The following is a 25,696-nucleotide window of genomic DNA, read 5'->3' as shown; positions in this document are numbered from 1 at the left end:
GTATCCACGTGAGTCGATTCACGTTGCCGCGATCGTTAGCCACGGGGTGGGGATTGGTTCTGTCTCGAGCCTGTCCATTGCCCTCCGCAACATTTTACCTTGATTCTTGCTTCCTATTTTGCATTGGCGAGTTAATTGCAGAAATTGTGCGCTCCAATGGCAACCGGTTGCTGTCGCTGCGGCAGGTTACTGTACAGAATGACGCAAAGAGCAAAGAGTTTCAATAATGCCTTTCAGCCGTGTTTAATGCTTGTGTTTACATCGATGGGCCGGAAGTTACGCACATATGCGCATGCAAAACTTAGGGAAAAAGGCAATCGTAATTATTGAAGCAAATGTATGTTTTTTTTGTTACTTTTAGACATTTCCTTTTTTTGTCAATTAATATGGTACTAGTTACAGAATCTTGTGCCAAAAGTCCGTACGAAAGCTGCACGAAAGTAGTACAACTTATATCAATATTTGAAATTTATTCAAACGTCTGGTGCCGCTTACCCTTCAACCGGCTTAACGCTAAAATTAGTGCCAGCAAAAGCCAACTTGTGGTATGTAAATTAAGACCAAACGTAACCAAAATCCATAACTCTCGTTTGCCTGTACATAGTGAGGCTCCGTAAATAGGTACGGTGCGCTTATGTGTACTCGGGGGCAGGCTGAAGAAAGGCAAAGGAAACTTTATTTGGCTTCGTTAGCGATTCGTGTCACGCAAGCGAAAGAATTCCTCCCCATCTTTCAAATGTACACAATATTTGGCTGTGTTGTGGTTTAAAAACGGTAAGCAATTTATTTGACCTTAAAATTGCCTAACGTTTGGACTTATTTTTGTACTAATAGATGGCTTTTTACTTGAGCAAAGGATTAAGAATAAATAGCCATGCAATAGACTACAACTACGGGAGGAAATTTTATTAATTTGAGAGATGTTTTGTCAAATTGACTGATAAAAGGGCTTAAAAATCTGCGTCAGTACGCTATAAAAATTAATGTAGAAACTTAAACCATTTTCTTCCATCAAAATGACTCAATCTTCAGTGGTATTTTACCAGAAAAACTAATTCAACTCACGCGGAGATATGCGAGATTTTGTCCCCAAAACGGATTATCGGCGTAACTTATGAGCAAGACTCTACAACATTTTAAGAGACATTACGATTCCACTGGCTTAGTAGTAGATGGCAAAGAATAATTAATAAACATTCTCTTGCACGTCGCTTACATGGAAGGTCATCATTTATAGGCATGATCCTTTTACCATAGACGTAAGGTATATATAGAAATGTTAAGACTGTTGTCCAAAATCTTTAAAAAAAATCAGAGAAATAACATTATTGGTACGGTGTTGTGCCCTGTAGCTTCAATTTAAAATAGCTTTTAGTCATGAAACATGAAAACTTTACAACGTTTGTGTTGCAACACAATGGCACATCAGCAATTGGAAGAATGGGTCGCATGAGATCTTTTACATGATCTCCGCATTTACTAATCGTATGTTCTTAAGTTAAGCAAACTATTGATTACGAAATATTGATATTGATTATGAAATATCGAAATATTAAGAATACGAAATTTCTATCCTGTTTTGTCTAGTGCTGCTTATAAACATTTATAGGGATTTATTGTCTAGTGTTGCTGGAACATTTATAGGGTTCCAACGACCGTCAGATGAGGCGATGTTTTGGTAAGGGAAAAATACTATAAAAGTGCTATACCGACAAGAATAACTTTATTTGCGAACATTCGCAAAGTAAGTTGGATATAGAAGAAGTAATGTAACTGAACTATTATTTACGTGATGCAGAAAATGTCAACCTATTGCAGTAAAATCTCTTCTAAGTCCATCTAAATTGCTATTATAATGAAAATAGCAAACTCAAACTTCTGAAATAAAATGAAGTTTAGAACTGGAGTAGTATTCATAACACATTGCAATTGCAATGAATACATTTTAAGGATTTGAACCATTTTTCGATGCAGCAATAGACTACCAAGCTACCCATTTTGCCCTTCGCATTCGTGATAAGTGCATTGTGCATGAATGTTGCAATACCTTATTTCAACTCTCAGGATGCATTAGTTTCTCTTCTCCAGACTTATAGTTAACTTACTTACTGGATTTATTGTACCGATCTACAAGTGCCTTTTTTCTTTAATTTCTTTTGATTTTTTCTAACGATCTTCGCTTAAATTAACCCCAAAAGAATGGAATGAAAATCCAACATCAAAATAAGTAACAACACTTGCGTCAGCTTATTTACCAGTGCCTGCATCAGTGTTTCAATTGTTCGTTTATTTTGTTCCCTACAAATTGCCATATCCGGCTACACTTACATTTGTGTATTGCTTATGGTCCACTATAATTACAATCGTATTTTTGCTGCTACATTCCAAAACGGTGTCGGTCTGTATAGTGTTTCGCTACAAGCTGAACAAACATATTTTCCAAATACAATTAAATGCTCTAGCAGCAGTTATGCCTTAAATTACTACTTCTGTGTCCCCTCTTCTAGTGCTATTACTACCACCGCCCCTGTGGATTGTGTTATATTTCTTGTAACAAAATAAACTTTTCCCGGAAAAGATCAGCTCTGGAACACAAAGCTGAATAGATTGGTCCTCTGCTGTGCTACTTTGTTCTGTTAGTCAACACAAAAACGCATCAAATCTTGCAAAAATGCAGTAAGCAAAAATCCAAAAAATAAGCCTCTAAGGTTATGTTTTTTCGCGCAGCTTACTAACCCTCGTTAACTATTAAACGTTAGTAGTGATTTTTATGTTGTCTGTTTCTATTTCTACCTTGGCATTTCTACCATTTGGTGCCCCCTATTTGGTGTTTTACACAGCAATTTAGCGTACTATTCTATTTCACTGGTCACAAGCAACACTGGCGGTGTGCCGCTGCATATTCCGTGTGTGTGTGATGATGATGAATGAGGAAGTATGAAATTTATTGCAAGACACGTTTTGCTGCCCGTCCTACTTTTACAAAATGTCACAACTTTCATTGCATAGCTTACTGTAGCTATGTTTGGATATGATAGTAATGTGTGCCCCTCCTATAGCTAGCTATCTCCTCTTTAGTGGCATCCTAAGACATACATAATAAAGGTATAGTTTGTGGCAATAATCGCGTCATGATGCTTTCGCTTCTCTGCTCGCGAAAAAGATGGATGAACTATTTACAACAGAAACACAAAATCGCTTTTCTACCGACGTCTGTTGCTCGGTCTGCGCCCCGAATGTACCGACACTTGCTTATCGAAGACGATGTTACCTAATACTTTGTAAGTAATATCACATGCACGATCATACTTGCGCTGAGCGAAGCGCTGGGAGAAGAAATTCGAGCCGAATTTAATTCTTGGCGCATTCAATCACCCTTCCATTCAGACGCATGCCTGCGCGTTGTTGGGTGTGTGAAACTCTTCTTAATGTCTTCTCTAATTCCCTTTACTGTGCCCCCCAAAAGGATCTTTTCTACTCAGTTTGATCTCCACCCAGGGCTTTCCCTCGCTGGTGGCTGTCTTAGACCTTGTTGAGCGGGACTTCCTCGGCCGGCCGTACCTGGTCGGTCGGTGCCGGGCGTCGCTTCGTACCGCACAGCTTGTTCTTGATGCCGGTTCGCCGACAGATCAGCCCAATGATGAGTGCCAGCACTGTGACGCCTATGATGGCCATCAGCGACTGTTTCATCGTTTCGGGCGATATCGAGGAGAGCAGGGATCCGTCTCCCCCGTCGGCACGATGTTCGGCCCCGGTTGAGGACGTTTTGACAACATCGTCATGCACGGTCGGTGTGTCGCCGGTGTGCGTGATCGAGGCCGATGCCGGTGATCCTCCACTGGCCTGCGAGCTGGCGTTTGCGAGTTTGCTTTCACTCTGCTGATTCAACAACGGTGGTGAGCTGGTGGTGGTTTGAAGGGCCAGATCGGATGATTGCAGTTTGGAAGTTGAAGACTTATAATCCTGCATGATTTCGTTGACGTTTTTCTGTACCTTACGCGTTGGTCGGGGTGTTGTAGGTTCTGCAAAAAAGGAATCGAAAGTTAGTAACGAAGAATAAGTTCAAAATCATGGGCAACTTCTTGTCCCTTCCTACCTTTGGTTGTCATTATAGGCTCGGGCGTTTTCGGCACATCCACTATGATGCTGTCCTCGAACGACGACTCCGAGGCCAGATAGAAGCAGCTGATGTTGTGCGCCGTTATGTCGACCACATCGATCCGCTCCACCTTTTCGCACAGTTCGCGTACGGTGCTCTCCGACAGTGGGGGTAGCCTTAGGTGTATCAGATTCTTCAACGACTCAAACATGTCCACGCTCATATCCTGCAATGGGAAGGCAAACGCTCATAATGCTTTATCGTAGTCAGCACCCTCATCGGCAACTGCACTTACCTCATCGAACTGATTGCCGAAGAGATCGAGCAGCGTCAGACCGCCCAGCTCCGTGAACGTTTCGTCTGGCAGCTCGGTCATGTTGCAACCGGCCAGGTGCAGGTGCTCCAGATCGGGCAGCACCAGAAACGGTCCACTGTCCGGCAAAACGATCGGATTGTCGCTCAGATGCAGTCGGCGGAGCGATTTGCTTGCCTCGCTGAAACTATCGCTATCCAGATGGGATAGCTGGTTGGAGGAAAGATCCAGCAGGTCCAGTGCGTCCAGCTTTAGCAGCAGCTCCTTGTCAAACTGTTCAATCGCATTGCCCGCCAGGTGTAGCTCCGTCAGCCGGGTACAGTTCTGCAATGCTTCCACATTGAGGCGCTTCAGGTTGTTGTAGTTCAAATTTAGCACCACGACATTGCTGGGAAGGTTGTTGGGCAGCTCCGTTAGTCCACGATGGGAACAGTTGATGTACTTCGTGTCCTCCGAACAGCTGCACTCGCCTGGACACGCAAAGTCTTGCTGCTCCATGGAATTATCTGCGCATAGGGGGAAGGCAAATGGAAAGCGTTACATAAATCGGGGGATCCAACATTCCAATGTCTTTGTGTGTGCTACATCATTCTACTTCATACTTACCGTCCACTTCACCAAAAATGACAACGGGAGAAGGTGGACCAGTGGTTGCTGCTGGTTTAGTTGTCCCGGAAGTTGTAGTCGTGGAGGATGACGATGCTCTCGATTTGTCACTGTCATCATCACCTGCATCCCTTACAGGATGGGGTGGTCCACCACCAGGCAGTGGGTTACTGACATCTCGGTCGTCCTCGTCGTACGTATCGTCGTACTCGTCGGCATAGATGTCTTCCCCCTCGTCCGGGATGTCGTCCACATCTTCGGCGTGGACATCGGCCAGTCTTTGGAGAAGGAAGAATACATATTTACAAACAAATGTAAAGATACACAGTTATCTCCGGGATATAGCAAGATTGATTTGGTGTATCTGTTTGATTGCTATTCTGTTGTAATCAGGAGTGCCAGGGATTACCAGGTTTTTGGTGGAACGTTTCAACGCCAATGCTACAGACGTACCAGACGCAACGATACTATGTATCACCAATACAACAACAAGTCGATCCATGTATTGGTTCGTCGCTATTATTTTAAAGAAATTCCAACCATTATCATAGATTTGAAATGTTTGAGTTGGACTTTGGGTTCCCGTTCCCGATAAGACTCAAGGTAAAAGGCCTGTTATCATGTGCGTACTGAGAACCTCCCCGATTACGTCAGTAGGGAAGTATAAGTATCAATATTTTCCAACTCACTCGTGAGCTTTTGGAACTGGACGCATTGAACAGCAAATGCGTCATTTACCAGCTGTTTCCCAACGGGCGTCGTACCCAGGCCCAGGAAGCAGTAACGCACCTGTAACATTTCCCTTAGTATGAGGGACTTCTCATGATGGATTGTCATGGTGAAATCAAAGCAACACATCGGTTCACACCAAGGAGATCAATAAGTTCCCTCAATTGCTTTGGACGCTTTAATTCAATTAAAGTACGGTGTGTAGCACACACGGATTGAAGTTACCGAACGCGGAATCGGCCTTGATAGATGTTCGCTCTCGCGGTCACTTTCCACTCTCAAAACCGTTTTGACCGTGGTTCCACGGGCAACAAACCAATCCCGCTCTCCTGGCTCTTGCTGGAGCTTTAAACCCCGTTTGTCACCGTCTATCGTCGTGTTTTGTTTGTTTGTTTGTTGGTGGTGGCCGTTCGTCGTCTTTCGCATGGAGAAGGTCGTCGTGGGTCTCCAACGCGTGGCGGTTGTTGCGCTTTCTGCGACGTGCGTGTACTACTGTCGCAGGGGGGAAAGAAGGCACATTAGAATAATTGAATTAAATGAGTCGGCGGTCTTTCTATGTGCTGTCGGGTTTGTTGCGCGCCTCCTTTTTCCATATCATCACCACGCCAGTTTGTGTGTGTGTGTGGGTTTGGGGTGGCGTTACTGATACCGCTCAACCCTGCAAGCAATTCTATTACCGGACCGGTACTGTTCTCCAGGGTTCTTTGGGTGGAGTGGCGTGCGGGTACTGTCGTTATTACAATATTACTTCCTGGGAGCTATTTACAATCGAGGTCAAGGGTGTCGCGTAGAGGTGATTTTGTGTGCCGACGGCACCGGTCTTGGTGACGGGCTTGCTCGAGCAAGAAGGCGATGGCGCAGCTAACTCGCGTATAGTGTGTGATGGTGGTACCAAGAAAGTACCCAGGGAGTTGATGGATGGAAGGATTTGCTCATATTTCTACGTGCATATCAGGGTGGTGAGTCAATCCCGTATCTAATCGGCAAATTGTGGTTTTTGGTCTGTAATACCGAGTAGTGATTGGGAAATACCTGGACGTGGCAAGCAATAATGTAACCGTGTCAATATTTGGTCAACATCTGGTGAACCACCGACAGAGGCATCGTCATTCGCGTCGTCATCAGCGTATCTTGTCGTTCGTAGGTCGTTTCATGTTTACAGATATGGTCAACATTACGCGTGATTTCATCATCATCATGAGGGATAACCAGTAAAAGGACGTCAGAGTTTCATTTGCACACCACCACCCAGAAATATCTGAACTCCAACTTCAAGCGAAAAAAGCGAAAGTAAGATCGTGGGAGTTGTTCTGTTGCCCGGGTTCCAAACAGTCCCGATCCCGGAAGAAATTTGCCTCCAGTCCAAGTCGTCGTCGGCGTGCAGTGCCGGTGCAGTGTGTCTAGTGCAAGCACAACGCACCCAACAGTCACGTGCGCGCTCTGCAACGTTGTGATGTAAAAACATCGCAGCATTTGCAGAACGGGTTTTCCCTTCCCCCCAAAACACTCATTCAAAGACATCCGGGCCCAATTCATCGACCTCTCCTCCCGGCTATCGATTGCAGTTCGGTGCTGGTAGGTCGCTCTCTCTCTCTGTCTCTCGTTGTCTGAAGATTAGTTCTTTTGCGTGCGCAATTGCACAGTTGTTGCGGTTTCTCTCTGCTCACTGCTAACCCAAAGGCGTAGGCATTCCGTGGCGCACGGTGGATTACGCATTTGAAGGGAATAACAACCAATAAAACAAAACAGATGAAGAAAAAATGGTTTACAGACAGTTGCAAAACCGGCTCCCCACATCCCCACAACACACAGGCTCAATGAAAGTTGCCCGCCATAGTTGTGTCTCCTCCTGTTCGGGGTGAAAAAGGGGCTGTTTCTGGGGTCTAACTTTTTTCCTTGTCTAGTCTGGCACACTCTGGCCTTATGTGTGGCACTAGGGCCCCTAAGTACGTCTGTCAACGCCGTTTGCTGCAGCCAGTAAGTGTTGGAGATGATCAACAGACGCAATCGCAGCGCAAGATTTTTAGGGTATCTTGTACAGCGAACGTAATGGTTCGGTGTAATGGAGCTCTTGATTGCTTCAAAAACTCACCAAAAAGCGTTCGCTACCGACACCGAGATGCCGCTAATTAATCATAACCAAATTTACTATGCAATGGTGCAGGTCGTCCGGGACGGTTGTTCGTCCATCTAATCATTAGACTGAGCCGACGAGAGCGTGTGTGAAGAAACCGTTCGTATAAATAGTTTTGGACAAACCTCTGGGCAAGGTTTAATGAACTCCACCTATCGGGTGAAGCACCACCACCATCACCACCGGCTGTGTAATGACCCCCCGAGTCTTGTCCGGGTTCGGGTTAGTGTCGGGATGGAAACGCGTGGTTTTGTGGGTTGTTGTTAAGCCGGCACACGATCTTTGAACTTTGGACGACACCACGTGCGTGCTTGCTACTACAACCGGTCGTTTAAAACACGAAGAAACACACAGGAGGAACAATTTGAGGGTTTAAGTACCCATTTTTTGGGGTTTTTCGAAACCGACACGTGTCGGGGCTTTGGTTTTTAATGTTGCTGGTGGTGCTGTTATCTGTTATTTCTGGCGTTGCTCCAGTTTAAGTTTTAATGGGCATTTCGACGAGTGAGTGACTGGAGCAGAGCACACACACACTTTGATCCTTGGTGTGTGTCCTATGCTGCTTGAAAATCATTTAGCCAAGAAGCACGCACGTCCTTTTAATGGGAACCTCTTATGAGCAGTACTTAGTGCGTATTTCATATAATGCTTGATTGCGTACATCAATCATTCTGTGGGAAGTAGCGGTGCGTAGCCTTGCTTTCGTGAAGTGGTGTGGCGTACGATAAATCCCACTTGAGCTGAGCAAGAACCTACCCGAGAGTGATGTGATAATATCTCGACAAGTTCTTGGCGTCTGAGTCCTGTTTTCTGGAAAAAAGTCCCCCAAAAACCCATTCCCCAGATCCTGTGATGTTTGGAGCTGTGGTGGGGTGTACTCTGCACCACATACATCAACACACACATGTCAGTTCCCCGAGCAATTGTAGGCATCGCTGGAAAACAAGATTAAAGTTCACCAGCACTTGATATCGCCTACGGCCGCGCGCTGATTGGGAAGTGCTGAATTGCCGGAGCACGGTTCCTCTCCCGGCGCACGGGGGCCACACAATCTAAGCCACATATTGCTCTAGATTGCTCTTGGTGGTGGTGCTGGTCGGTGTGGTTTCTGAACCTAATTGCGTGCAATGTGCGTCTAAACAGATAGAGAGAGAGAGAAGAAGGGAAAGACAGACAAAGAGAGAGAGATAGATGGATCGAGAGAATGGAATCATAATGATTACGGCGCGATGCATGTGTCGACATTATTGTGTGTTGCGTTTTTTTGCCGACTGATGATTGGCGTTGATTACGTCCTGATTTCCTGGCCCCGTTTTCACGTGTGAGTGTGTGTGTGTGTGAAGTTGTTCGCGGCATGGAAAACTCTCGCTTTTTTCTTCTGTCTTACCTCGTCCAGAGCAGAACCGTCAGCACCATCGGGACCAGAAACTCCCGGATCAATCTTCGTCTCATTGTGACGGGGATTACTTGGTGTTTGTGTGTGTATATATAGAGCACGGCACAAGCTCTACAGCCTTTTTCTACGGTTCTAATTTATTTTCACTGCTTCGTTCGCTCAGAAACGTTCTATAGGCCAATTGGGGAACAGTTTTCCACAAAATTCTACGCACTCTCAACGTTTCTTACACAGAAGCCTCTCACAGTCAGGGAACACAAACGGCACTAAATCTAAACATAAATGGTACAGTTGGGAGAAATTCGTTCACTTTCACGTTCATTCACTTGCACAAACAACACAACGACACTAGAGTAGCTAGGAACACACTGTAACAGTTGGTCACGAAATCACTGCTGCGGCACAGAACTCTTCATCGGAATGGCGTGGTGTGGCGTGTGATGAGCCCGGTGGTGTACACTTTTTTCTTTCTTTCTGGAATGTAAATAAGTAATCGATTAGGAAACGCCAAAGCACACAACAACATTCCTGGTTGTGTTGCTGGTAGAGCACACCCCTCAGGAATTCACACGGAGCACAGTCACAGAATTACTAGATTCGTAGTGCGTTCAGGCGGTGAGAGCGAGAGCCTAGCTAACGCCAACAACGCTTAACAAGCGTACCCAAGAACCCAACCGAGCGACGATGTTGCTTCGTGCACGGTCACCACGCAAGTGACGTTTGGCCGATAAAGTGCTACCGTGCCCCTCGGGGTGAATTTTGCCGAAGCCGCGCGCCGCGTCGTCACATCAGCCGTGTGCTGCCTCGTCGTTGTGCCGGAGGAGGACTGGTGGACTGTTATTGCGAGGTTTTATGCTGCTACACACCACCTCCGGTACCGTCGAATCCTGCCTAACGTTTTACCACGCGACGGCAAAACTAGTGTCGTAATGTGCTCGGTGTGCTTCCCTTTCAAAAAACCGCCCGATGCTGCCATTCGGATTTAGGATTACACCAGCAAGGAGCAGGGGAGTTGTTGGGGGACCAAAAAGCCGAAGGAAACCGACACGGGCACACGGTGGTGGTGTGCATGTTTCACCGATTCAAACTCTAGTCGGTGTGTGAGTGTGCATGTTTTGAAATTTGTCCACTTGCCGGCTTTTCCCGAGCGTGGAAGAAAAATGAATTCCACCAACCAAGGGGTGGCGAGGTTTGCACTATTGGGAGGAAAAGGAAAGGCTCCTGTCGCTCCTGCTCGCTGTGTCAACGAGAAATTGAAACCGATTTATTATTTTAAGACGCCTGTGTTTCCCTTTCAAACCGTCCCTGCCAGAAGAAAGAGCTCTTAGAAATGGCAAATTTGAATACGGGCCTTTTGCCCTTTTTTATTCCTGGTGTGCAGGTGAAGTTGTTGATTGAAAAATAAGCGTGGAGTAGAATTGTATTGGGATATGTTCTTGGATGAAGGCGCAGCGACTCAAGCAGCAGCAGTAGCAGTGTAGCAGTAGCAAGTGTGATTGATTCTTGTTGGGTTTTGTGTACTGTAAACTGTAAATTAAGCAGTGTTCGCGTTGCATTTGTTTACCTTTCACGGGTAATCTTATTTTCGCATGCGTATTTATTGCAACGTTATTATTGTTTGTTGGCTTTGGGGAGTGGTCCCCATAATCGGTACAGTTCCCCAAGGACGAGAGCGCTCGATCGATTTCAACATTGCTTGAAGTCGTCACTGCCCGATTGAGGTTATAGAAAAGAAAAAGGACGGGGATTAGTACCTAAGAAATCGGAAAAGTTTCTCTTTAACATTTTCCCCGCTTTTTAAAATCGCTCCTTCGAACCCCATCGGCTTTTAGTGTAATTTGAAATGGTTTACCCCGTTTGCTAGTTTTCGTTTTAAATAAAGTATTTTAAAAGCGCCAGCCCGCCAAATCCGTAAACTCCCCCGGATTAGCACCATTCGGGTGGTGTCATTTGTGTGTCTCCTCTGTGTAGCTTCGCAGAAGGAAGGGCACCGTTGACCTTTCCGAAACTCCAGCTCACACCTTCCCGGGGCTGGTTATTTATTTATTCCGTGTCTCAGGCTAGCGTGTTGGTTTTTGCCTCTCTTTTGTTTCTGCTTTATAGTTGCCCTTGAGTGTCAGAACGAACCAAACACAAAAAAAAAACAACAAAGTTGAGGTGTAAGGGGCTTCAGGGGAAACCGTTTTTCTTTCACCACCTTCAACGTCCTGTCGTCGTCCTGCCACAGACACCGAGCAAGCAGCCGTGTCAGAAATTTGTCGTTTGTAGGATGATGATTTTGACTTGCACTTTTTTGCCGTTTTTGTTTTGCTTTTGGTTTAGTTTATTCTGTGCGCGAGGCTTCTCGCCCAAATGAGTAAGCTGTATTCCGTGTGGCCGTTTGTGTTTGCCCGCCTCGGGGGTGTCTTACCCCGGGTGTGCTGTGTCTGTGTCTGTTGGCTTGTGGATGTCGTAAAATAATCACGATAGTCAAAATAGCATTTCCAACCACGAACACATTAGCGTGGAAGCGGAGCAAGAGCCCTTCGGAATTTTCCGGTTGCCAACCTGCAGCGGAAAAACGGAATAAATAGACAAATCCCCCACACACACGCCACAAGTCGTGGCGGGGAGTGGCATAAAGAAGCAGCTAACCGCTAAACAGCCGGTGCCAAGCCTGTACCGATATGGAGTTGGGTTTTTAGGAGGCCTGGTCGGTTCCAAAAAACGGCATTTTGCGTCCTCCAAAACTTGCTGTGGTGGGGCTTTACCACCGAGTGAGAGTAATTAAATTATTCCCAGAGGGGACCACACAGTAGTCCGCTGTGTGGGATGGGTCACTGTCCGGTTGAGGACACAACGGGCTCTCTCTGAAGTGTGAGGTGGAATATGATGTGTTGGTGCATGAACGTTGTCGTCCCCCACTCACTGAAGCGCTTTAATTTGTAACATCTGCTAGCGTTTCGTCGTGAGACTTGCGAGAGACTTGTTTGACCAACAGTACACAGTACAGCGTGTTTTGTTTTACTTGCATTCCACATTTTGCTGCCACACTTCAATCTATTGGTGGTGTATCCTTCACATCTGTGTCCCGTGCAAATTTCACTCCTTCTAGCCGCTTGGTTGTTGGCAAATGCTGCAGTCAATTGATGATGCCACCCATCAGATTCGATTGTTTCGATTGATTAGCTGCTGGTGAGACACCACAGCACAAAGCGCGCGCACCGCACAGCAGTAACAACGGCACAGACACAGACGAATGTGTGTGGTGGTGCAGCCGCCAATTCTTGCGGCTGGAGCCCGTTTGGCGTGTGCAGACGAGCCCAAATTGGCCCGCCTTAATTGGTCCGAAGGAGAGAGAGAAGTTCTGGGCAGAGGAGTGCAGAGGAACGATCTTTATTGCATTGGGTTTTGCACAATAACGACGCACCACAGCCAGCGGCAGCGCATCCGCATCTGCAAGATGTTAATTGAATTGTCCTCTCCTTAAAGCAAACTCTTCCTGCCTAAGATGATGGGTCTCATTCGCCAAGGATTTGCCTTGCTGCACCATTCGGGACAACTAATGATAACTAACGATGGACCTCTGGGAAACCAGCCTGATGCTCTTCTGGTTGATTTCCCTGAAACACAGCCTCAATCACTCTTCAATCTCTAACCCGTCTTGTCGTGAGTCTCTTGCGTACGCATATTGTTTTGTGTTATAAAATATGCGTCTGGAGCGATTTAATTGCTTCCCGAGTTCAATTATCTGCACCGTTTGCACAATAAATAAGCTATGGCAGCAAAATAAAAATCTTTCCACAAACACACACATCACACATCGTATTAGGTTTCGAAGTTGCGGTTTGGCATCCCACACAAGCTGCAGAGTAGTGTAGTGCTGCAGTTGCACCGGAATATCATGACACGCTTTTGCATTCTCTATCTCTGCACAACCATCGGCTGAACTCAAAACATCAGAACCTTCAACTCTATAGAACTATTGAGAGAGGGTGTGATGACGGAAGAGGCTCAAAAAATGTATGAATTAAATCCGAAACCCCCCTCTGCCATCGCACTCGAAACTCGTGGAGCAGCAGCATAACATTCACCGGACACTCCTATCCGCATGAATATATGCATTCGGGGCTTTCTTTTCACGCGAACGCGACCGTACCAAAAAAGCATTCGAAACGCATTTAAACACATGCGAAAAAGTGGTAGAAATTGACCCCCCCCCCTCCCTGCACGGCATAGCGGACCGAAGGTTTAGTTGCCGTTTGTTGCCCGTGTTCCGTCCGATTGATGGCTTGTCATTTGCGTTTTCTGGGTTTCGGTTTCGATTTGTTAGGCTTTATTTTGCCCGCCTGTGCTGCTGCCTGACTGCCTTTGCTGCTAGTTCTTTGTCCCCCGGCGAGCAAAAGGGGGCCGATAGTGAGTGGGGGAAGAAAGTTGACGCACCTTTTTTTTCGGGAAATGCATATATCGTGTACCCAGTTTTGGTAGTGGCATAAAGAGCAGAAAGTGCGCGTGTTCTAATGGTATGCCACCCGCCACCAGCTTACCGCTTCAATGCTTCTGTGTGTACGCTGTCCATCAAAAAATCATCACCATTCCCCAAGGGAACACTGCCGCGTTTTTTTTGGGAGTTAGCATATGGAAAAGTGTTGGAAAAGTTGACGGGAAAATTGTTATTTGATACGGTGATGCACTATCATCATGCTTCATATACAGATTGGATTGGATTTTGGATTGAACTCGCGGGCGTAGTATCCCGCCTAGGAAAGACATTCTATCAATCTCAATGTGGATTCTATCGTTTAATTCAAAAAGATAAAAAAAAACATCAAGTTAAGAATGATTGCTCACAACGCTTCGTAAATTAAATATAATTGCTTAAGCCCGGGCTAGAGCTCGTGTGAGAATGAACGTGAAATTTAGCGTTTTTAGCTATATTTCATTGAATAATAATCAGAATATGGCTTATCGTACACCAAAAGAAAGGAAATTCAATTCCCCAGACTCTATTGAAACATATTGAAATAACGAATTAACTTGTGGTACTAATCTATCTTTTCAATTCTGAGATCCACTTTGTCTTTATGTCATATATTATAGGAGCTCTTCACGAAAACTTTGAATCAGAACATTAGTTTCTTGCTAATGTAAATCAAACATAAGAGTGCTACTAAGAAAGTTGGAACTTGATTTCTCAAGAATCTGGATACAGTAACATAGATAAAAATCGTATTGATACTGTCAAGAGTAGCTCTTGAAACGACAAGCAAGTCGGTAAGCAAGAATCTTAAGAGTAGGATACATATACTCTGAAATCACTGTAGTCATTTCATATTCTGTTCGGGTTTTGTGATTTCTTTTGGAATTTCCCAAGGAACCTACCCGAGAGAGATCTCCCGTTATATGTATGGTTAATTTCTGATGTCCAATCATCACTATTTGTAGAATCCTGACCTACGAGGGAAATTATCTGTTCTGCTCTGGTTCTGTGTGCAAATCAAACTCCATCCTTGACGTCTGCGAACTCTTCTCTAAGGTCTCTTAAGGCCATTCACAAGTCGTCGCCAGAAGCTTCTCGTTTTAACATCTTTCACCGAGACACAGACGGTGACGGTGGGAGCTCCGGGCTGATCGTTGCATACATATTCCATACCGATGTGCAAATGAATGATGGATCACACATTACCATCGGCGATCGCGAAATCGCGCAATGCTAAATTTATTCCCCAGCAAGAGGAGGGTGATTTTCGAACCCATCCACTCGCTCCCTCTAGAAAAGGGACGTGTGAGATTGTTCGCGTTTAATATAAACAGAACACGCAATTTACTCCGCCAATTGACTGTACGATTAAGTAAGTGCACAGTGGAGTGGAGACGAGTCGACCCTGGCGCACAAACTGCTCTCCTCTGACGGGCTTTGGTTTTTGATCGCCTTCCGCACTGCTTTTGACGTAAGAAACACACGAACCTCCTCCTCTCCCGGTCGACTTTAACAGACGCGGAGGTTATTGGTTGGGTGGGTTTTTTTTATTGCTCTATCTTTTTTACCCCATGTGATACGCGCGCAGGGGCTGGTCGTGTGAGGTCTAAGGTCACTTTGGTGCATCCAATGCATATATGTGTATGTGGCAGTGTAATCAGGTGTGTATGTTCGAATTGATTACATGTACACACACACAGCTGTGCGGGGTTTCTGCCCCACAGGAATCTTATCTTTGGTGGTGAACCACCATTCGTGTGGTATCTGATAAGCACCAACTCCGAGGTAAGAAATGAATGGCATAACCCCCATGTGTACGCCGTGAACAGCCTTTGACGCATACTTCGTCATATTGTTAGGTGCTAAAATCACTACCGCCATTGCTTGCGGCGGCATGTATTTCGTCACGAGATGATCGGATGATGCGTTTCCTGCTAATTTCACTTTTCAATAAACGCACAGGTGCGTAAAGCGTCAGAGAGGAGAGAGAGTCAGAGATCTCTATGAAAGAGAGAGAGAGAGTGCATGAGAGAGCACAGTTTCTGAACAGGATCAGGCGATCTTTAACCTATATTTTTGTGCGCACATGTAAATGGAGCGTTTGCACCATTGCGCATACAATTATCCATGAACTTGTAAACTCTACAACACATTCATCTACAACACGCTGTGTTTGCTATCACAAGGTATCGGTTTAAGCCATTGTTTTATGCGGTTCGGAGGCCATACAAGACCGAGTCTCTGCGTCTTCTGCTTCTTCTTCTTCCTCTATCTCGTTTTCTCACTCGTTTGCCCTTATTGTTGCCCTCAAGGGCTCGCTGTGCTGGCAGAATTTTGACCGCATTCTACAGATAGGCCTCATTCCTTCTGTGAGAGGTTATTTTCCACACGCGAACTTAATTTTGAAAAGAAAATGAAAAATCACACACCTAGAGAAAGCCTCTCCGACCGGTAAGATGGTGCACTCTATGGTCACAAAGCAAGCGCGAAGAATAAAGTAAGAAAACACGCCACAAACCCTTGCACAAAATCCGTTTCTACCACAGGTTAATGTTCCGGTTCCCCAGAGGGATGCTTTCTTTTGTGGTTAATTTTTGATCGCTACGGATCAGCACAAAGTGTTCGGGGTTTTATGTGGCTGCCTCCTCCAATGTCCGGGCATGTTTTGCTACGGGACCACTGAGGCAGCAGCGTACAACGAAACTCACATTCACGTCACGATCACGTTCCGATTACAACTATACACGCAGCTTGGTGAGATGTTGGCACAAAGCCCTCCAACTCTGCCGGTTCATTTGCAGTACGTTGCACAGTGGGCTGTTAGGCAGAACATTCGTGGGGAAAAAGTAATATTTTTAGGGGGAATGATTCAGTGCTCAAACGATTGATTGCTTTGTAGAATAGCAATTAGGGATGTTATCGTATTTTTTTAAAATAATTTTTAATATCTGTATTTTTATAGGTTATAGCGTTTTATGGTTTAAAATATTTATAGCGTTATCTTTGTTTCCTGTATAGGATGGAAGTAAGGATTTCGAAAATCATCTTTATGAATTAAAATATTGGTTTGATAGAATAGAGTACACTAAAGATGTAATTATTTTATTACAATATCGCTTCATTCTTCTGCATTCATCATACGTCAAGTTTTCTGATCTATGTAAAATGCTAATATTTTATTATATAAGTTTTTTTTTTTCAAAATTACAATTTTTGATTTTTTTTTCAAAATACAAATTCAAAATTACAATTTTTGTTTTTTTTTTTTTTTAATATACAAGTTGAACCTTTTTCCTCTGTTGATTTGTACAATTTAACCCCCGCAAACTGCCATTGTGTGTGCTGGATGAGGGTGGCTTTCGATCCAACACGCACACCACTGTGCACGGAGTGAACTGATGATGATGATCAACCCTGAACACGTTAAGGTTTACGCACCAGCAGAGAGCTCTCTCGCTGCTAATGGCAGCATGTTTCACGTTCCGTAGTAGTGGTGGTGGTGGTGCATCTAACAAACGAACCAACACACCGACACGAAACCAAACAGTCAGGGAGTTTCTACTTCGAATGAACACCAACCGTTAAATGGATTTACGTGCAAAGCGCATAAACCTACGAACAAAGTGTTCATTATTTTCACTTTTATTTTGTGCGTTACTTCTGCCCTTTTTTTCGTGTGACAAGATTTTGTAGTGATCGTTGCGACATCTATGCGTCAGGCACGGGAACCACTCCACTCACTTAGCATAGTTCCAAACCGTATCAACCAGGAGCTAGGATCGAGCTAGGTGATAAGATCGGATGCGCCGATCTGATTACGAGAGAGGGTCGGATGCGCCGAAGATAGGATCGGGTCGCCGATCTAATGAAGAGAGGAGATCGGATGCGCCGATCTAGCGAGACGATAGGATCGAGTGCGTCGATCGAGTTAGGGACGGACCACTTCTCACACGCACCTGAACCGAAGCACACGTGCCAATAAACGAGACCAAACGTATCACAAAAGTATACAGAATACAATACAAGTGGTGACCCCGACGTGATACAAGTGAAACACAAAAAGTTTTTTTCAGCTCGGTGCTTATTTGCTCTCGTTTGCCTCGTTTTCGTGCCCGCGAGTGATTATCGTGCACGCCAGTGAGAGTTGTGCCGCGAGTGATACTCGATTCCGCTAGTGATCCGATCCGTCGTTATTCTGCCAATCGCGATTCGTGTGCTGAAACAGCCAGTGTCTCCCCACTTCCGTCGAGATACAGCTTCGTCGAGACCATCACGGTGACGTCGGACTAGACGCTGGCACCCTGCGCAGCCATCGCGAATCTGCACCAGACGGACGGACCACGTGGTCACGGTGGTCCGGCCATCGCGATAAGCCGTCGGAGAAGACGCACCCACGCGGTTCGGCCATCGCGATTCCACGTCGAACAAGACGCAACCCAGTGGTGTAATTTCACTTCGGACGAAACGTGCCACGCGGTGCAGCCACTGTGTACAACGAACGTGACGTACCACAAGGTGCGCCTACGGCAAAAATCGGCGGACGAGAAGCAACACGTTGGTGCTATCATTACATATATACGTCGTGTGAGACGCAACAACTCGGAGCGCCAATTCCGAATCCACATCCGACGTACGTACCACGCCGCGTAGTCACTGTGAATAAGCGACAGGTGAGACGCAACCACACGGTGTGGCCAGGTTCCACGTCGGACGAGACGTGCCACGCAGAGCGGCCACTGTGAACAGCCGTCGGACGAGACGTAACCATCGCAGTTCCACGCGGTGCGGCCATCGCGATTCAACGTCGGACGAGACGCAACACGGCGGTTCGGCCATCGCGGTTCCACGTCGGACGAGACGTGCCACGCGGTGCGACCATCGCGGTTCCACGTCGGAAGAGACGTGTCAGGCGGTGCGGCCATCGCGAACAACCATCGTACATGGCCAACGCAGGAGTATTCCGCATCGAATACAGCTAAGCATTTTCATTTTTTTTTATCATTATCATTCTTTTCAATCATTATTATCATTTATATATATATATATTATTATAATCATTATATGATCGTTGATTGCGTGTGTCCGGAAATATTATATCTTAGTTAGGATAGTTTTTTTTCTCTATCATTATTATTACTAGTATTATTCTAAATATTCATTCATTTATTTTACATTATTATTGCGTTTTTTTTTTATTTAGTTTTTTTTTTTTCAATTTACATTTCTTGGTTTTCGACCAATTTTCCAAAAGAGAAAAATTTAAACACGATTACTCTGTAATAAGTCACGTGAAAAGGATTTAGTTTTTACTATGAATGAACAGAGTGGTAAAGTTTCGGTTACCGTGAGTGGGGAACCTTCCAAAGTGCCAAAAACGCAACCATGCTCGCCGTCACGCAGCGAACCTCAACCAGAGATCGAAAAAATTTCTATGAAGCTTCCTGAATTCTGGGAGGATGCACCGGACGTTTGGTTTGCCCAAGCTGAGGCAGAATTTGAAATTTCAAAAATCATTCGCGAAAGAACAAAATATTCGTACTTGTTGGGCGCTTTACCGAAACAAATACTGGTAAAAGTGATTGACGTGTTGAAAAAACCCGATGTGGACAACCCTTACACCTCACTCAAACATCATATTTTGAATAGAGTTACTCAAAGTGAAGAGGCAAGATTAACAAAATTGCTCTATCACGTGGAGATTGGTGACAGGACCCCTTCGGACTTGTTCCGCCATATGGTGCAGTTAGCAGGAGATTCGAGTATGGTAGGTTCGGCCCTCATTCAGAAACTATGGAAATCGAGGTTGCCCAAAGCAATAGAAACGGCACTAATAGCAGTTGACACAAAGGAACAAGAAGAACAGCTGCGGATCGCAGACAGACTGTGGGAGTGTGCTCAAGTGGGAATGGTAGCAGAGGTAAAGAACAAGAGTGAATCTGATTATGATACACAAAATATCACCTCTGAAATAAGGGCAGAAATCCGCGAGCTTCGCGAGGCAATTAAAAAATTGACTTTTCAAGAGCGAGGAAGAAGCCCATCGCGCTCTCAAAGTGGTCGTGCTAGGCAACGTTCCAAGTCTGCTCGGTCAACCTCACAGTCGCGCATGTGCTGGTACCATTTTCGGTTTGGAAAAGACGCCGAAAAATGTGTTGCACCATGCACCTTCAGCAAAAATAACAAAAAAAACTAACGAACTCGCGTGAACTAGCGGATGTCCCGCGAGCTCACATTAGCTTCTCGCCCCGTCTTTTTATCGAGGACGAAATGTCCAAATTAACATTTTTGGTCGATACAGGAGCTGATGTGTCTGTAATTCCGCACACCATGATAGGAAAGGCAACGCGTAAAACAGAGGCAATGCTCACCGCAGCCAACGGCAGTGCCATTGCAACGTATGGTACGATGCTGCTAAGAGTTAGCCTCGGATTACGACGTGTTTTTAGCCATATATTTATGGTGGCTGCAGTCAACCGACCTATATTGGGAGCAGATTTTCTTTTTAGTAATGATATCGCAGTAGACTTGAAGCGACGCAAGTTAGTAGATTCGTCTACTCACATTACTGCTCAAGGGAGAATTGCTCAGGTTGACACGCCTACACCTAAACATTTTTCACATGAACCTTCCGCATTCACGAAGGTGTTAGAAGAGTTTCCAAATCTACCGGAGCCTCCGAATTTCAATGAGCCAGTGCGTCATTCGGTCCAACACCACATCGAGACCAAAGGGACTCTTCCCTTCTCAAGGCCTCGGCGCCTGGACCCCACAAAACAGAAGATTGCACAGGCAGAGTTTCAACAGATGTTGCAACTAGGAATCTGCCGTGTGTCATCATCACCTGTTTCGTCACCTCTACATATGGTGCCTAAATCGAATCAGGATTGGAGACCGTGTGGTGATTATCGGCGACTCAATGCCATCACCACACCAGACCGATATCCAATTCCCCATGTACAGGACTTCACCATGAACCTCAACGGGTGCACATTTTTTTCAATGTTGGATATAATCAGAGCCTACCACCTGATTCCGGTTGCAGAAGAGGACATTCACAAAACTGCAATCACCACACCGTTCGGATTATTCGAATTTGTTCGAATGCCGTTCGGCCTTAGAAATGCTGGACAGACATTCCAGCGATTCATGAACACCATATTCAGTGATTTAGATTTCGTTTTCATTTATATAGACGATATCCTTATTGCCAGTCCAACAAAGGAAAAACACGTGGAACACCTTCGAATAGTGTTGAAGCGTCTCTCAGAGAACGGCGTAAGGATAAAATCGTCGAAGTGCCGTTTCGGGGTAAGCGAGATAGAATTTCTCAGCCACCGCATAACGGCCGAGGGCATTATTCCTTGCCCAAGCAAAATAATTGCTATCAGAGATTTTCCGACTCCAACTACAGTTAAACAGGCCCAACGCATAGTTGGAATGGTGAACTATTACCACCGGTTTATTAAAAATGTTTCGGAAAAACTGCGTCCTATTCACCAACTAATAGCTGAGCATAGCAACAAAAAAAATAAAAAGATTTTTGAATGGTCTCAAGAATGCGAGAAAGCATTGCAATCCATAAAAATCGACCTTGAAAAAACGACCTTGCTGGCCCATCCCATCAGTGATGCCAAACTATCGGTCTCAACGGATGCCTCCAATTATGCCGTCGGCGCTGTTCTCGAACAGACAACAAACGGCAAGCGAGTACCTTTAGCGTTCTTTTCAAAAACCTTATCGCCAACGGAAACAAGATACTCGACTTACGATCGCGAATTACTTGCGATAGTTCTCGCTATTAAACATTTCAGACATTTTCTTGAAGGCAGATCTTTTGCGGTATATACCGATCATAAACCGCTGATTTCAGCATTAACTTCCAAATCGGAAAAATCACCGCGACAAAGTCGCCAGCTAGATTTTATTTCCCAATATACCTCTGATATACGCTATATTACGGGAGATAGCAATGTGATAGCTGATGCACTCTCAAGGATAGGGGAAACAGAGGCAATCACGAGAAATAGCTACGAAATTTTTTCTAGAGAACAGAATAATGATGAACAACTAGTGAAGCTCATGCATAGTGCAACAAAAGACGTGAACTCAAAATACAGGTTGGAACGCCTAACCTTATTCGACACAGATTTAGTGTTCGAGTCCTCGACTGGGACTAACAGACTTTACGTCCCATCAACCTTAAGGAAACAAACTTTTGAGAGCCTTCATAATCTGGCACATCCAGGCATACGCGCTTCACGCAAAATTGTAACGGATAGATTTTTCTGGCCGTCCATGAAAATAGATATTGGCATGTGGACGCGAGCTTGTCTGGGATGCCAAAAAGCTAAAGTGGTTCGCCACGTGAAATCCCCAATCGAGGAATTCAAGCCTACGAAAGGCAGGTTCGAACACATTCACATGGATTTGGTCGGACCATTGCCCCCGTCAGAAAACATGACATACCTACTAACAATTGTGGACCGATTCACAAGGTGGCCAGAGTGCTACCCGTTAAACGATATAACTGCACCCACAATAGCTAGAAAATTCGTTGACGAGTACATCTCACGTTTTGGCTGCCCTGCAGTTATTACTACCGATAGAGGTAGACAGTTTACTTCAAAGCTATTCAACGAGCTTACACAAATAATGGGAGTACACCATATTAAAACAACAGCATATCACCCCCAGTCAAACGGTATGGTGGAGCGTTTCCACAGACATTTAAAGGAAGCAATCAAGGCAAATGAAAACACCAATCAGTGGACGAAATGCCTACCATTGATACTTTTGGGAATCAGAGTCGCTTTTAAAGAAGACCTTAAAGGCGCACCTGCGGAAATGGTCTATGGCCAGAACCTGAGGTTACCTTCTGAAATATTTACCCCATCACAAGACAACTGCTTGACGGATCGAACCGAATTTATCAAAGATTTAAAAGAAAAATTTAGATCGGTGAAACCAAAGACCCCAAGGTACGATTGTCATAAGCACGTTTACTTTCCAAAAACCTTAGAGGATTGCAAACAAGTTTATGTTCGAGTTGATAAAGTGAGAACAGGACTTACTGCACCATATGAAGGACCCTACGACGTTATAAGAAGATGTCGAAAATACTACGTCGTAAAAATTAACGAGAAAAACGAATCAATTTCTGTTGATCGACTGAAACCAGCGTTCGAATCGGAAGAGAGCCCAGACATGGTAAAATCACCAACCTCACTTCCGGTTTGTCCTTCCAGAGGCGCAAGGAAAAAAACAGTCCGTTTCAAATGATACAATTGTCCGCGTTTTTTTCTTCGCGTTTGACTGTTCATCGAATTCGCGACTGGGTCACTGGGGGAGGGTCATGTAGTGATCGTTGCGACATCTATGCGTCAGGCACGGGAACCACTCCACTCACTTAGCATAGTTCCAAACCGTATCAACCAGGAGCTAGGATCGAGCTAGGTGATAAGATCGGATGCGCCGATCTGATTACGAGAGAGGGTCGGATGCGCCGAAGATAGGATCGGGTCGCCGATCTAATGAAGAGAGGAGATCGGATGCGCCGATCTAGCGAGACGATAGGATCGAGTGCGTCGATCGAGTTAGGGACGGACCACTTCTCACACGCACCTGAACCGAAGCACACGTGCCAATAAACGAGACCAAACGTATCACAAAAGTATACAGAATACAATACAATTTCAAGCACTTTTTTTCAACATTTTCGCACTCATATTCGTTTACTTCGCTGTCATAAAGGATCAACCTTGACACAGTTAACTGATCATGCTGAATGAACAGTTGTGTTTCTGTTGACAAGATTCTCGAGGACACATTCGTTCGTTTATTAACAACAACAATTATAAGAAAATTATATTATCGATTAGGTACCTTTAACGGCGCTAATGAAATTACTTTTCATTCTATTTGCAACAAAAGAAATGCCTTACACTCTCTCCCGTATTGTCCCCTCGTGTTTACACCACACTGCAGCACTAATCGGGCACAAATCAAAGCAAAAGATGGAATAAGTGGGAAAACCGCGCCTGTTTTTTTTTTTTTTGGTCGCCTCTTTGTCCCCGACGCATCTCAATTGAATTGTAATTCGTAACGAAATTTATGGTAATCCCCCTCTTCCCTATCGGGCCGGGGATAACAAACCCCACCCGGGCACGCCGTGTGTTGCAGCCGCCGCCACCCTGTCGTGTCGATTAATTGTTACCGCAAGCAAATTTTTGAACATAGCACTAAAACCCAACGACCCCTTCTTCCACGTCTGTTGTGTTTTTGTATGAGTTTTGTCCGTAGTTCTTCATGTCCTGCGGCGCATTTTCGGTGGGTAAATATTGTGCCAAAGCCGAACCCGAATGTCGGGGTTTTTTTTGCGCTCGAATGGTGAGGTGAAGTACGTGTAAATGTTGAAAAATATAGTGCTGGCTTTTTGTGGTCTATCACGTTTTGCAGTCGCGTGTAGGTTTTAGTGTAGCTAATTTTAGCGTAATGTCGGTAGTGGGGCAAGCCAGCAAAGAATTGCGAACCAGAACGACACCGTGTCGATAATTGATGAAGAAAAACGGATCGATATATTTTCCGGTGATGCTGGCTACGAAGAGTACATAAACTGCGGATTCAATTTGTATGAAAATTATGAACGAAATCAGACAATATAAATATTCCAAAAATATTATTACGTTGAAGCGATCTATTAAATAGATACACTGAATTCTAAGGCTGGACTTGACTCTATTCTCGATCCTGATCGATTCATTTTGAAGTAAGAAGTGTAACCTTACACTTGTGCGATCAGCTTGGAAATCCTGTATAAAACCGTCTGTTACAACAAGATTCAGAAGATGAAATTTTACGGCTTCTATTACCTACAAAATAAAAGGATATTTATTTACTTATTAGTCCGTCTTCTACGACCTTATTAAGAAGATTTACAATACAAAATCAATGAAAAAATAAACCTTTTTTATTGTCAAAATTCAATTTGCTTCCACGTTTAAGCCGTAGTCGTTGATTTGAAGCACTATGTTTAAATGGCACTATTACGAATAATTTTGTGATATCATGTGACACAATTGTGATTTTATCCAAATTATTTGTAAAATTAAAGAAAGGAAGTGTCTTTAGCTGCTGCATTTTAATGGGTCTTAACACTTTTATTCTGGAAATGATGACTTTACTTAGGATTATATTGCGGATCGTAAATGTTTAGAGTTGGACAGTATAAATAAACTTCTAAATGTTAATTGCACTGCGACCATCCATTCGCTTTGGTTGGTCAGCAGCTTTTTAATTTGGCTGCATTTTATAGCTCTATTCCCCCTGCGCTATGTTCGATTTTTGTCCGATACCCGTGTACCGATTGCTCATCCATCTGATCGGCAATATCATCCCCATCGGCAAAAGGGACGTGTGGATGAAGATATATCGTACGCAGAATTATTTGCCTTTTTTTTTTTGGTTCCACATCCACTACCCTGTTTCGCCCTATCTGCAGCTGCATCACATGGGGTGTGAAAAGGGGAAAACTTTGTTATAGTTCATAGCCTGATGCCTGTCGTCCTGTGAGTGTGTCTGTGTGCATCTCTGCTGCATAAAATATCGGCGTCGCATTCGCAATCCATATCCCGTTTCTGCTCTACTTCTGCCCTTGCGCTTCCACTGATCGATAGGGCGAAAAAATCAATTTGCACAAGGAATGGTGTTTCTCGTGTGCGCACATTCTGAACCAGCAAGCTGAATTATTCGGTTTTCAAGCGCAGGAGAAAAACATTGCTGTGTCTATCTGTGTCGGGACTAAACCCCTAGTTGGATAGTTCGATTTTACCGGAAGTGTCTATATCCTTCGCCTGTCTCATGAAAGACAAACGAACTTGTGTTTTTTTAGCATATTTTTCCTATTTTTCCTTGGCCTTGACGCCTTTTAAACAAGTTAGTTTATGGAAGCTACATTCAGCGGG

At 44.7% G+C, this 25,696-nt stretch overlaps 2 protein-coding genes across 7 annotated transcripts in view; one reads left to right on the top strand and one right to left on the bottom strand.

Annotated features, from left to right (window-relative positions):
• Positions 1 to 25,696, top strand: part of LOC1270635 (serine/threonine-protein kinase ULK2) — a 43,796-nt gene that overhangs the window by 5,960 nt on the left and 12,140 nt on the right. The gene's annotated exons all lie outside the window — the stretch shown is intronic.
• Positions 2,251 to 16,583, bottom strand: LOC1270636 (oligodendrocyte-myelin glycoprotein). 5 transcript variants are annotated; one of them, XM_061654314.1, is made up of 6 exons: positions 16,445 to 16,583; positions 9,269 to 9,751; positions 5,019 to 5,296; positions 4,395 to 4,918; positions 4,097 to 4,325; positions 2,251 to 4,022 (listed from the first exon to the last, which is right to left on the bottom strand). In XM_061654314.1, exons 2-6 carry the CDS (start codon positions 9,331 to 9,333, stop codon positions 3,523 to 3,525), a joined length of 1,596 nt encoding a protein of 531 aa, XP_061510298.1. In that variant the 5' UTR covers positions 9,334 to 9,751; positions 16,445 to 16,583; the 3' UTR covers positions 2,251 to 3,522. The 5 variants fall into 5 exon arrangements, with proteins under 5 accessions (XP_061510298.1, XP_061510295.1, XP_061510297.1 ...); XM_061654311.1 differs by having other exon boundaries at positions 16,166 to 16,487; XM_061654313.1 differs by having other exon boundaries at positions 16,255 to 16,487.

This window comes from Anopheles gambiae, chromosome 3 (assembly GCF_943734735.2).
Source record: "Anopheles gambiae chromosome 3, idAnoGambNW_F1_1, whole genome shotgun sequence".
Lineage (NCBI taxonomy): Eukaryota > Metazoa > Arthropoda > Insecta > Diptera > Culicidae > Anopheles > Anopheles gambiae.
The sequence above is the reverse complement of the archived record's forward strand: the minus strand, read 5'-3'. Positions and strand labels throughout refer to the sequence as shown.